At 40.9% G+C, this 12875-nt stretch overlaps 1 protein-coding gene across 5 annotated transcripts in view; it reads left to right on the forward strand.

Annotated features, from left to right (window-relative positions):
* The first annotated feature begins 6 nt into the window (after positions 1-6).
* Positions 7-12875, forward strand: part of BEND7 (BEN domain containing 7) — a 46711-nt gene continuing 33842 nt past the window's right edge. For all 5 annotated transcript variants that reach the window (XR_001863990.1, XM_008638369.2, XM_017740397.1 and 2 more), the window contains exons 1-2: positions 7-189; positions 3986-4069. Coding sequence is in view for 4 of the 5 variants with exons in the window: in XM_008638369.2 (XP_008636591.1) it covers positions 129-189; positions 3986-4069 (145 nt within the window). In the remaining variant the exon portion in view is untranslated. The remainder of the gene's footprint in view (positions 190-3985; positions 4070-12875) is intronic.

The following is a 12875-nucleotide window of genomic DNA, read 5'->3' on the forward strand; positions in this document are numbered from 1 at the left end:
GGAGCCAACTTGTCCCGGATCCCTTTATTCGCCGCCGGAGCCGCCGTCTCTCCCAACCCCCGCGTGTGTTGCTGATCGGAGGGACGGAGGTCGGTCCTGTGTCCGCCCCGCTCCTTCCTGCCCGCACCATGGAGTTCGCCCAGAGGAAGAGGAGCAGGAAATCCCAAAGCTTTAAACTGGTCAACGAAGGTAAGGCGAGGGCGACCGGGCTTTGTTCGCTGGCCGGGGGCAGCCCCGACTTTTGCCCCGGGGGGAGCGGGGCGTTATGAAACGCCGGCGCCCCCGGGCCGCCGCTCCCTCCCGGCTCTGTTATTGAACTCCGCAATCCTCTGCCTGAACTCCCCGAAACCATTGCATGCCTTTTTTCTTTTCTTTTTTTTTTTTTTTTAAATTTCTTTCACCCCCTTCCCGTTTCCTCTTTTTTTTTTTTTTTAATTATTTTTTGCATGTGTGTTACGTGTTGTTGCAAAACCACCACCCCAAGCCTCCCCCTCGCCACCTCAGGTGGACGTGTTATTTTTTCCAGCCAGACCTTGCACAAAATAAAGTTGGATCGTGTTTCGTGGTAAATCCTGCTTGGGCGAGGGGGGGGTGGGGGGGAGAGAAAAGGTAAAATTGGGAAGCGAGCAAAAAATAATGACACTTGAGCAGCGACGGACCTCCTTAGTATTCAACTCTTGTGGATTTATTGTATTTGGGGTGGTTTTTTTCCTCCCCTCGGCTGTGTACATCCGTGTATTTCAAAGAAAAGCTGAATCGAGGTTGCTTTATTAAAAATCCACGCAGGTAATTAATTGTACATGGGCAAGGGAGAGCCGCTGGCGTGTAACTTGTTCACTCGGTGTGTGTTTGCTTTTGGAAAAGAGGATATTTTAAAAGGGATCGTGAGGGGAGAAATATTTGGATTCATGTCGGGGATGAAGCACTGCTCTGTGTTTCAGTCTTGTTGTTGTTTTCTTTAATTAAAGGGAAAAAAAGATACAGCCGCTGGTAGGCATTTTAACAGGTGGACTTCCCATCCCTAGGGATTTATTTTGGTTGGGGATTTACCCCTTCTCCGGCTGATGACATATATTTGCCCTGATAGATTTGACTTGAGATCGTTTCTCCTTTTGTGTTTCCAAGTATTGGACGGGAATATCTCCATGAAACGCTGTGTGTGTCCTGCATGCTAAGTTCAAGGCAGGTGACTGCTTGGGTGTAATGTCGAAGTGGTGAAAAGGGGGACACACACACGAGTGTCAAGACTTGCTGTCTGAGGACTGCTCTGCAAAATTACGTTCGATGAGAAGAAATTCAAAGATGGAAATAAACTCACTCGGTGGGAATAGTAAATAATGACTGCTGTATCGTGGTGGAGAGGTCTGGGGCATCAAACATGCTCCCTGTTAAAAACTAGAAGGGCAGTGACCTGTCAGATGTGTCTGAAATGTACTGGAGGTCTGTATCCATTAGCAAACCTATCAAGGGTGCAATTTTTACAGAGAACAGGTTTGGTTTGTAGGTTTTTGGTACTGAACATGCTCCTGACTTGGAGGCTGAGTTAGTGCAGAACTGGGCTGGAGCATGGAGGTGGTGAAAGTGAAACGTGGAAGAGCAAAACTGAAATTTTGCTTTGTTTATTTCTATCCTAATGGACCTGTAAAAAGAGATGCCAGAAATAGGTGACTATTTTGCCAATCTCGGTTGCCACTTCTTACAGGTTTAGATATGCCTCAGTGTGTGAGATGATCTATTTAACCTTATTTTACTAGGTAAATTCAGTTATGATGGTACTTTATTAATAATATTTTATCAGGGGTCTCTTTTTGGATGTAGAAAGTCAAATAGAAAGCTACACTAAAAGCATATCCTATAGAGAAAATTGTCTTTGTACTTTGAGAATGGAGGAGATAAAAATCATGTTTTGTATGTGAGTCTGCACTCTCATAGTCTTTTCTATCACAGTTGATTAGAAAGATAATTATGTATAAATAGTTGTCTCTTGTAATTGGCCTTTGCCTCTTGCAGGAGTCATTCCGTAATGTCACAGTTTAGTGTTTACTGTTGTGAAATTGATACGGTTTTTCCAGTGCCTGGACTGTGACATCCAAGGCAGAAGAAAGAAACCAGAGAGAAAAGGCTATGCTGTGTAAATTCGTTGGTAACACCATCTGCTATTGATGTGTGCCCATACAATGCTTATTCTGTCCCAAAAATAACTTCAGAGCACCTTATCATAATGATCAATAATGACCAAATCAAGAGGAAATCCATTCCTGTGCTAAAACGCAGCCACCTCTGGGGTGCAATGTGGCGACTTTAAGGCAGCAGCTGCAGACCAGAAGAATATTGTGACCAGCTGGATGTACAGGGAAGTGCTAGAGAAGAAACCATGTGTAATTTGTATATCTAAGGACCATGAGTCTGTAAGTCATTTAAGGCCTAGTTTCCACATACTTGCTCCCACAGATCTTGGAATGTCCCTGGGAGGATGAAGGTGCAGACTGTGGCAGGTTGACCCTGACTGGCCATCAGGTACCCACCAAGCCTCTTCATCACTCCCTTTGCTCAACAGGACAGCTAGTGATCATGGAAGGCAGCATAAATCCCGCTGGTTTAGTCTCATGAAAGAAGCTTTTACTTCCTTGATGTCGTATCTCAAACTTCACCTTTACCCATTTCACTCACTGGGTGTGCTCAGCAGAAGAGCCCTTCATGTAGCACCTCATCGCTGACCTCTCCAGTTCTGTGGCATGTTTGTTTTCCCCTCATTTTCTTTCCAGGTCCTTCTCATTCTATTGCATCGCTGTGTTAGGCTCGATTTTAGTTTACTTATTGGGTTGTTCCTCCTCTTGTGCCCTCGAGACAGTTGTGCTGTTCAAATAAACAGCACATAACAAAAAAGTGACTTCCAGGAGACCTTTCCAATCCTGTAGCTGCTTGGTCAGAGGTGCAGGTGTGCTGCTTGTGGGAGAAGGAGCTGCTTATGCCACTGTCCACTTCTGTTACACCTTTTAAGTGAATCCCCCAAAGTGCCCTTCCATGAGTTAATCTGTGCCTCATTTTCTGTAAGGCCAGTAAACATAAAACCAGTTTACAGAGGGAGTAGCTGAGAGCGTTGGGAACTGGGAGGGCATTGAAAGAGTGAGGTGGGGAGGTGGCTCTTTCAAGACACTGAATATATTGTTCAGTCTTGAGCAATTTGCCGAAGGACAGAGTGTGTGCCAGTAGCAGAGTCAGAAATAGCATCCAGGAGAGCTGCCTTTAGACACCTTTTTTTTTTCCTTGGACTTACTATTCCCTCTGTGTACACATGTAAACAAAGCTCTGGTTTTACTGAACACCTGCCTGGGGTTACAACAGAGACCTTCACAGCAAAGTATTCTTATATTTGAAATAGAAATTCAGTGGTGATTTTTTTTTTTTTTTAATATCCTGTAACATCTCTGTATATGAGATGCCAGTGGTTATTCTTCAGGTTATCACAGTTAGTGATAACTGTTAGTTTCTATAGGTGAATATCCTAAGGTGTCCCTGATCCTCCTTTCTTTGGAATTGGGAGGCCAGTGACATCAGTATGAGTCAGGATAGCTGAGCAATACAGCCTTGATGTACTTCCTTACTGAGGTGAAGTTTAAAAGTTTTGCTTGGTCTCTGGGAAGGTAAAGTTTTCATTATAAATCTGTTTTCCATCTGTAAAGCAAGAAGCCAGATAATTGGCATCTGGTGGGATAATTTGCTGTGAAAATGAACACAGTAATTTAGGGCAGGCATAGCTATTCCCTAAAATCTGTGAAATATTTGAGCTGAGTCTCTCCAGTGTGAGCAAAGGTTTTTTTAGGAGGTGCTGATACCGAGCACATTTTCTGTGGTTAATTTGATGTACATGAAATAAACTGCAGATATATTGATAAATTGTGTAGTAAAACTGTAGCGATGTGTTCAGTGTTCATTTTTTCCAGATCACTTGAGTTCTAATTTTTTTTATCGTTTTTCATTCCAGATTATCATCATGAGATATATAAGATCTCTGACTACAGCAATGATGTTAATGGGGAGACCAAAGAAACACAACCAGTTTTTTTAGGTATGTGCTTGTGTTGATTAATTTCTGAGCAACATTGCGTGGCCATTTGCAATTAGGGAGGAAAAAAACCTCTGTGCAAGCACAAGAAAGCGCCTGCCATTGTTTAATATGACGTTCTTTTCAAGACCCTTTTATTCTACGAATTGCCAATATATCCTTTATTAACACTGCTAAAAGTTGTAATTTCAAGCATAAATGTTTATTAGTGTCTACACACAGTGCTAATTATCACTCACTCAGAGAGCCAGATGCTGACTCTGCAGTTTTGCAGCTCTGTGCTCACCCCATTTACATTGCATATTCCCTGGCATGCTTCACTGGCAATAGTTTGTGTAATTGGGGTATTACATCTTTGACATCTGGATAACAGAAATTCAATTTCCAGGAAGCTGCTATTTGTTTGGTTTTGCTTCTGCCTTGGGTGGGATAGAGGATTAATGTGCTGTCTTAATGTAATGTCCTTTCACCTCTGGAGCTTGCCTGCTAATCCTGCCATGGCAAAATTAAATTAAATCAACAGTTAAAAATGTGTAAAGAAAATAGAGAAGTAATATAGAGTCTGCAGCCTGATATGTATTAGAGCATATCAGTGACTGGCTATCAGTGAACCTTTACCTTTCTTGAGTGCTTTTTGTCCTGTATAACTCCTCAGATGCAGTGCTTCTTCCTTTCCTGCTTCCAGCCCCTTCCAGTTCATCCAGGACCTCACCTGGATAAAGCAAGTCTTGGCAAAGATTTGGCAGGCTAAATTCAAAGAAGTAGGGGCCAGTTTTTTGAGCTGTATAAAGATTGTGGACACTTTATTCGGGCTTTGGAGAAAGCAGGTGCCTTTGCAGCAAGAAATTTGGGGATGTCTGCCTCTCCTTTTCAGCATCAGGAGCCTAAACGTTTTTGTGGGGTGATTGAAGGTTTCTGTAGTCTGTGTGTGTTGCCTCCTGGGGCCAGCAAGAAGCATTGGAATGTGGGAATCAGCACCTGAAGTCAATCTGCATGCAAAATGGCTTTGTCTCCTAAATTCATAGTGCCACATGCTCTCCTAGAGGTCAGCAGCAAATGGGAGAGAACAGGAGGATGCATTAAAACGGGGGTGGGAGCTGTGTTAAATTCCCTTCTCAGCTTCTCACCATTCGGATATCTAGCAAGTATTTCCTCCCTACACCCATTTCTAGGGAGAAGCGAAGACAGCTGCTGTGCTTTGTGTTTGGATTTCATGTTCTGTAAGCACTTTTGGTGAAGTCTGATAAACCTGATGGAGTGAGCTCCACCAGAGGTTTACTTGAAATGCTTTCTCTTCCAAGCCTAAGTCATGATAAAGCTTCGGCAAGAATTAGGCATCAGGCAAGGTGCTCTAAGAATGTGCAGAAGTCTGTGCTTTGACATTTGTGCTGTGAGTCAGACCATCTGATCTTGATTTTGGCTTGGTTGTGTTGTCCCTAGATTTGTTTGGGTTTTTCTTTTTTAGTGCATCCAGCTTTTCATTGTGACTGAAGGTGCTCTGGCATTTAAGTCCCTCAAGTTCACCTATTTCAAGAGTCAGTCAGAATTTAACCTCTAAGAATGTGAATCCCATCAAGGATCTTCCTTATCAGGTATAGTCAGGGTATAATCGCTGCTTCACTTGATTTCACTGCTTTATGCCAAAATTTATCTCAGAAGGATGTTTATTCCAACTTTTTGGTTTAGAGTCAAGTTTTTTCTCTGGTTTAAGTGATCCCTGGGATCAGCAGTTGAAACCTCAGTGTGATGCAGCCTTTAGTATGGAATGGATGCTATGATACAGCATTGAAACAATCACCTTTAGAGAAGGTGAAATGTTAGTGGCAGTCTATAAATGAGTGAAGCTTTATTGGGAATGGGATGTGCAAATGCCTTGGTTGCACAGCTGAGCATGGTTAACTCAAAACTGCTGTTGAGAAGAGGGGAGCTGCTAGAGTAAATGAGTAAATCAGAAGAATCCTGTTTGTTTAACATACAGATAAATTAAGGATGAAATGTCAAGAAAGACCTGTTGAACCTAGATGGTCTTTTTTACACCAGCACAGATGGGCAAAATACAGCTTTGTGTAAATGTAGGCTGAAATTGGAGGAAGCTTCAGTGCAATTAAAAGAACATGGTACTGGACATGACCTCTGATGGTTGCGATGGTGCTTTCTGAACAGAGCCTGGGAAGTTTTCTCATATGGTGTGGTGTTGGGAGTGGGAGATGTGGGGGCTTGTCCTCTCCCCCAGTCCTTTGTTCTGATAAGACGATAAACAAGAGGTCACATCTTTCTAGATGAAGGACATGCTAACCACAGTCTTTACAAAATTGCAGGGGAATGTGGAACATGGCTACTATATTTTGTGGATGAGGACTGGCATGTCTTTTGTTTTGAAGGAAAGGGCTTAGTTATCTGGTACCAGGAGAGACTGCTCAGCCTGTGGAGGAGGCAGCTCAGCGTGAAATGCTTAAACCTCAAACATGGGTGAGATTTAAAACAAACCTGACTTCAGTTTTTCCAGTTAAGTCACAGGGCTGCTAGCCCAGAGTTGGTATTACAAGCCCATGAGTGGACTATGAACACCCGTGTGTTCTGGACAGTGATGAATAAACTTAGACTGTCTATTAAAAAAAATTCTTTTGCATACACCATATTGGTTTTTTTCAGTCTTAATGTTTTATTACCATCACAAAAAAGTGGAAATATAGTATACCTCCAGACTGAGTGTTTTTACAATGCTTTCAACTTGAAATTCAGGCTCTATGTTTGAAAGGTTAATGTAGAAAACTAATTATATTATCCTGGTAATCAAATGTGTGATGAGACATTTGTCTGTGTAATTAACAGTGAAGAACTTTTATAGTTTCATAAAATTGAATGCTATGCACAGTGTGCTTGGAGCATTTGTTTTGAAGAGATGTCCAAAACAGAGATGTTTACGACTGATATAAAGTGGAACTGAAATGTACTGTAATGCAGGTGTCTGTGCATTTTACAGCATTTCGCATTGTTGAAATGGAAGGCAGCAGATTAATAACTTCGCTGTGTCATGGTAAAAATAAATAATGTGTTCTTGGAGCAGGGGAGCAATGCATAAGTTACTCACTAATTTCAAGAATTTATTCTGTCCCAGAAATAATATCCTTTGCAATTTATTCACAGAGAAAAAGTTGACTTAACAAGTAACTTCACAGACTTGTGTTACTGTTAATAGGATTATATGCCAAGTCTGGTTGTTGCAGTAGTGGCTTCTGTAATTAAGACTGCATAAAAGTTTATTTTATGTATCTGTGTTCTCTAATGATCTAACTTTGTAAAGCATTTCCCTTTGGGGCTGAAGCATGATCTTGGCCTGGGATATTTTCAAGTGGGGGAAATTGTTACATATCTATTATTACTTTTTAATTATATGATCCATTAGTATATACTTTTATTGAACAGTTGCTCACTTGTCCTTTCCCGAGGGATTTAGCTGACACAGCGTGGCATGAAAGTGTGTAACTTGTGCTTATGTAGCTGCTCCTGTTTTGAAACTGTTTCACCAGGCTCCTCCAAAGACTTACTTTGTGGTGGGAGTGATGGCTGGGCCACCTGGTCTGACCCAGTTTCCAGGGAAATAACCCCCAAATCCTGAATGGTGTCAGGGTCTAATCCTGGGTTTGATTCTGCAAATTTCTTTGCTTACATTAGTGTTTGTGGAGCTTAATAACTTTATTTGTCTCATGGTAGGCAGGGTTATCAAACCGTGTTTTTCTGTACTTGCTTTGGGAGTAAGAGGTCTGATTTGAGGGTGATCCAGTTTTCCTGCATCTCTAATCCTAGTGCTTTGTGTGGTGACATGAGCATAGGAAAGTGCTTTTAAGTGGTGTTTTAGAGCACTGCTAAGATGCCTCAACTAAGACAGCTTCAATGTCCCTACGTGTTAGTTTAGCAGAGTCAAAATTTCCAGCTCATAACTCGTGTTGCTTGTGTGATCCTCTGACACCATTCATGACCACTGTCCTCCCCACTGACTTGGGGTTTAGGTTTTTAGTTTGCAAAGGGTGATGTTGTCTGTGTTCTTTCTTCAGTGTAGGATCTTATATGCTGGCAAAGACCTGGGATCGCTTTTTTGGGAAATGTGTGCTTACCCCATCAGTTTAGTTACATGGATGTCTGATTCCAGTTATGCACAGAGCAGTCACAATAAGATTCCACGTGATTTAGGAGACCTTTGCTCTGATAAGGAATCATGCACATGGATCCTCTATTTTCCCCATGCTAACCTCTGCAACTTTCTCTTTCAGGATGACTTGTGGTACAAGGTGACAAAAAATACCTTGGTTTTTGAAAATTATTATTTGATGTGGGTATAGTTCTTGCTAAGAAGGGATGCTGATATCCCTTCTAGGATAACTGTCTCTGAAGGAAATACCTGAACACCTTGTAGCATTCTAAAAGGTGTCTGGGTGAGTTCAGCTTGGCTGAGCAGTGGAGACATGTGCCCTGTGTGCACGTGCTTCCCGATTCCTTGAGCTGTTCTGAATCAGCCCTTACGGAGTCTTCAAACACAGCAGGCAAGTTTTGCTGGCCCCCTTCCAAGGAGAGCAGCATTCAAGTGGCATCTAATAAATTGCAATTTAAAATGCTTAATTATATAACCCTTTGCAATTGTTTATTATTTTTTGTTGCGCTTTCACACCATATGCATCGACTTCCACTTTTTCTCACCTCTGAAGCCTTGTTTCCATACAAACCAGGCTCATGTTGTCAGCTCACATGTGCTTGTCTGGCTGTCTGTCGCTGCCATTCCTACCCTCCCAACAGCTCCTGAACTCATCCACCAGTTTCAGCCTAGGTAGACACAAAAGTGGAAATCTGAGATGAAGGTACCGTCAGTAAGCAGCCTGATCAAGGAAAAAGCCCTATTTGTATGGTCAAGAAAGAAAAAAGTTCCATAGGCATTTCATCAGCCCAAAAAACATAAAATTAAACTCTAATTAATAGAAAAACTGTATTTTAAAAGTCAGCTCGTGAATATTTCCCAAAACATATGAGAAACATAAATGTTAGAAACAAAGAAAGTAATTGTAAAATACTGGACCAAGAGAACATGATGGTTATTTGTTTACGTGAGTTGAAGGAAGAAAAAATCAAATACAGATGATTGCCCAACCTTAATTCTGTTCACCCATTTATACACTTTAAAACACACACATTAATACAGACATGGTTACCACTTCTCTAATACTGGGATAAAATTAATACTTGAACATATGAATATGGTTGCATATAATTTTATAATTCTTTGCACTGCTATGATAATATTAGATAAACTATTTGGGAAACGTATAACAACTTGTTGGTAGGCAATGTGATATATTAAGTTTAATAAACCTAATAGTGAAAAGATGGACAGGCAGGTAGGAGCGAAGAGTATAATAACTGAATTATCATCAATATGTTGTTAACTGGAGTAATTTACAGGCCTGTTGCTTCAGACAGCTGCACACTTAGCACATGGATGCTACTGCACCCTGAAACAGTTCTGGTTTACATTTGTGCCTTTGTAATTTTAAACATTCTTGCAGCTTTCAAAGCAGGAAGTTTTTATGTCCTGTACACTTTCAGTAAGGAAATAGATTGACATGAATTTTGAGGAAATTACTTTTTATGATTGTGTAGTATTTATTAAAGGTCTTTGTTTTGCTTTTTTTCTTATTTTTTAAGATTTATAAGATTACCGGTCATGTAGGAGAAAAAAGATGTTGTTTGTCAGGGGCCATTGCAGAAACAACTATAACAGTAGTTATTAAAAATTGTTAATATGTTTTTGTTATGACAACTGACATCTTTACATACAAGTTCCTAAATAGGGCTGTAACTTGCCAGGGTTCTGTTTTGAGTAGCATTTTATGTCTTAGTGTTTTGCAAGTAACTTCATTGATTTCAGATAAAACCCAGGAGTTTACATGGGGTATCCCAATGGCAAATCCTGTAGGCAGGCCTTTGGAGGCATCCCCGTCTCCTTGGAAATGGTGAGGACCTCTGGTATGTGTACAGAGAGGCTGAAGTATGCACCACTCTTCTCAGGCCTCAGCATCTATCTCGGAAAGCTTTGCACAGATAGGTAATGGAGATTTCTTTGTAATAAACTACTTTTTTTTCGGTGTTTCATTATTCTATTTAGCATTTAAAAGAAGGCTGTCTCTTCCACAGGACATACTAATTTGAGTTGTTGTGTTTTCTCTGTGCCTCATCTTCTTTTTTTTCATTTCTAAATTACATGGTTATTATCTGTGAAAATTATCAGCAGTGGAATAACTGATAAGAAAATGCTGTCCATGGGCTCTAGAGCTAATAGCCAAATGAGATAACCAGGGAGCAAGAAGTTAAATCTGTTACTGGTGTTGTACCCATCTGCAGATTCAGACGGTGTAACATCAGCTGCACTCCACTCCTGTGAGGAAGATGCTGCTGTTGCTGGTCACTTATAAACTAAAAGCTGGAAAAAGGCATGATTGAGAGAGGAGCGATGTAAACTTGCACTGAAGACTAAGTCAGGCTTATAGCCTGTAGGTTTTTAATGCCCTTCCTTGTAAAAGGGAAGACATATTTTAAAAATAAAAGAAAAAACCCAAACAAACAAAACAAACAAAAAAAAACCACCAAAAACCAAACAGAAAAGCCCTGAAAAAAATCCCAAACCCCAACAAACAAGTTTACAAAGGGTGAATCTCCCTGTTTAAGTAAGGATCTACCTAAACACAAAGACAGGCTTATGTTGGATGCAAGTGCAGGGTTTATTGTAACATAAATGTAGAGTTTTTTTGTATCTGGAGTTAAGTATGCTCATGTCACTGTATAGGAAGACTTCTATATAAAGGAACAAGGGAACAGAATCAAGGCTGAATAAGCTCAATTAACATCAATATTTTATGTAATTGGGTAATGGAAATTTAATCTTTCTAACAACATGTCACCCGACCAGACACACAGCACAGTCCCTGCACCCGGCAGGAGGAGGTGGGTGGGAACCTGTTTTAATACTCACATACATTTTGCCATTGAGTACAAATCCGAATTGCCAACATAAAACTCCCAGGGTAATGTTAAAGGGCACGACAGGAAGGGATTGCTCCAGCTGTGGTGTGGTGGGAGCATTTGGAGCTGGGATATGGGCAGGTACAGCCATGTACAGGAGAAAGGCAGCGTGCAGTGTACGAGTGTGAGTATCTCAGTAATTGGAGTCCAGTGGTACTGTGCAACCTTTCGAGGTTGGGAACTGCAAACAGTCAACCCCCGGTTGGGCTGGGGCCAAAAAGTGTCATTTTAAAGGAATTGGTGCTGTTACTGTTAATTAAATCACACCCGCACACATAAATCTGCAGGCAAACCAACTAAATAAATAAATACAGTGCAGAACTTCCTTGCAGAGGGTTTTTCTTCCCGCTTTAGCTGGAGTGAAAATGGTGCTGGTGTGTTACTGTATAGGGTTGGCAAATATTTTTCTAAGTTTGGACTCAGAGCTTTCTTGCAAGCCGCCCATTCTCCTCGCTGGATCGGGGTGGGCTGGAGCCAGCTGGCACCAGCCCAGAGAACCGGTGCACCAGGTCACGCGGGAGGTGCTGGGATCCAGCAGAGGCTGGAGTGCATTGTTCAGCTCCTCTCCCCTTCTGCTTATTCTCCTCCTGGAATAAAACCTCCCACTTTTGGGTATTTAGTGTCCCTGGGTACACCAGGCATGCAGCATGTCCCAGCCGTGTTGAGCTTGGCCTGTGTTGGGGAGGGGTTTGCTGCTCTTTTAGCTGTCTGGTTTAGCTGCTACCTAAACGTGCACCTAAGTTTAGACAACTGAATAGTGCTGTTGAGTTGATAAAATTATTCACATGCCTGGCATTTAGCACACTTTCAAGTACCTTGTTGAACCAGAGATGGCACACCTTGCATCTTGGATTTTTGGAGAGTAGGTTTTTTTTCTTCTGAAGTTTCCTTTGTACAATTGCTTTGCCAAAACTAGGTTTATTTTGGGAAGCACAAATATAAATTGAATAGAGGACACCAGACATTATCGTATTAAGTATTCTATAAAGGAAGGTTGATCATCAGTTTCTAGATCTTACTTATGCCATTTGCTTAGGATGTTTGATTTTTCTATTACCAGTAAGAAAACCAGAAGCTTCTTACTTTAGAAAGGGGAATGAATACTTCCTTATTGCTCATGAAATGTAATGTATGCTTTAACAAGCAAAATAGCTACTATCTGCCCAAAACACATCTATTCATTGTGCAATCAGCAGTTTCATGTGTAAAATTAATACTTAAACAGTGCCAGGAGTGTTAAGTATGTAACTTTTATTATTTAAATGCCCTGAATTTATTTGGAACAGTCACATTTTTCTCGTATATGTTTTCATTTTCTTTTTAGAATCTACATTTTTAAGACATCCAGCAATTCAGCTATCTGCAGTTACACACATATTAGCTACTGTTTAATTTATTCCTGTATAATCCAGTATTACTAAATTCTGTGGACTAAGGAACTGATTCTGTTCATTAAAATCAATAGATGCAGTGCTGTTCTGCATGTGTGTGGTGTGGTGCTTTCTGTGCTTTATTTTTTTTGTAGGATCTATCCTTCAGCATACAGCAAACTGATATATAAAGGGTCTGATCCTTTGGGCTTTACTCAGGGAGAATATCCACTGATGTCAATGCTTGAATAGGATCGGTCTGTTAAAAGGACAGTTTATTTGAAACTGCTGTAGCTATTATTATTTCCTTCTGGCAAAAAATAATCTTACTCATCAAAGCCTTAGAAATAGCATTAAGAAAGCCAAGTTCA

This window comes from Corvus brachyrhynchos, unplaced genomic scaffold (assembly GCF_000691975.1).
Source record: "Corvus brachyrhynchos isolate BGI_N302 unplaced genomic scaffold, ASM69197v1 scaffold307, whole genome shotgun sequence".
NCBI lineage: Eukaryota > Metazoa > Chordata > Aves > Passeriformes > Corvidae > Corvus > Corvus brachyrhynchos.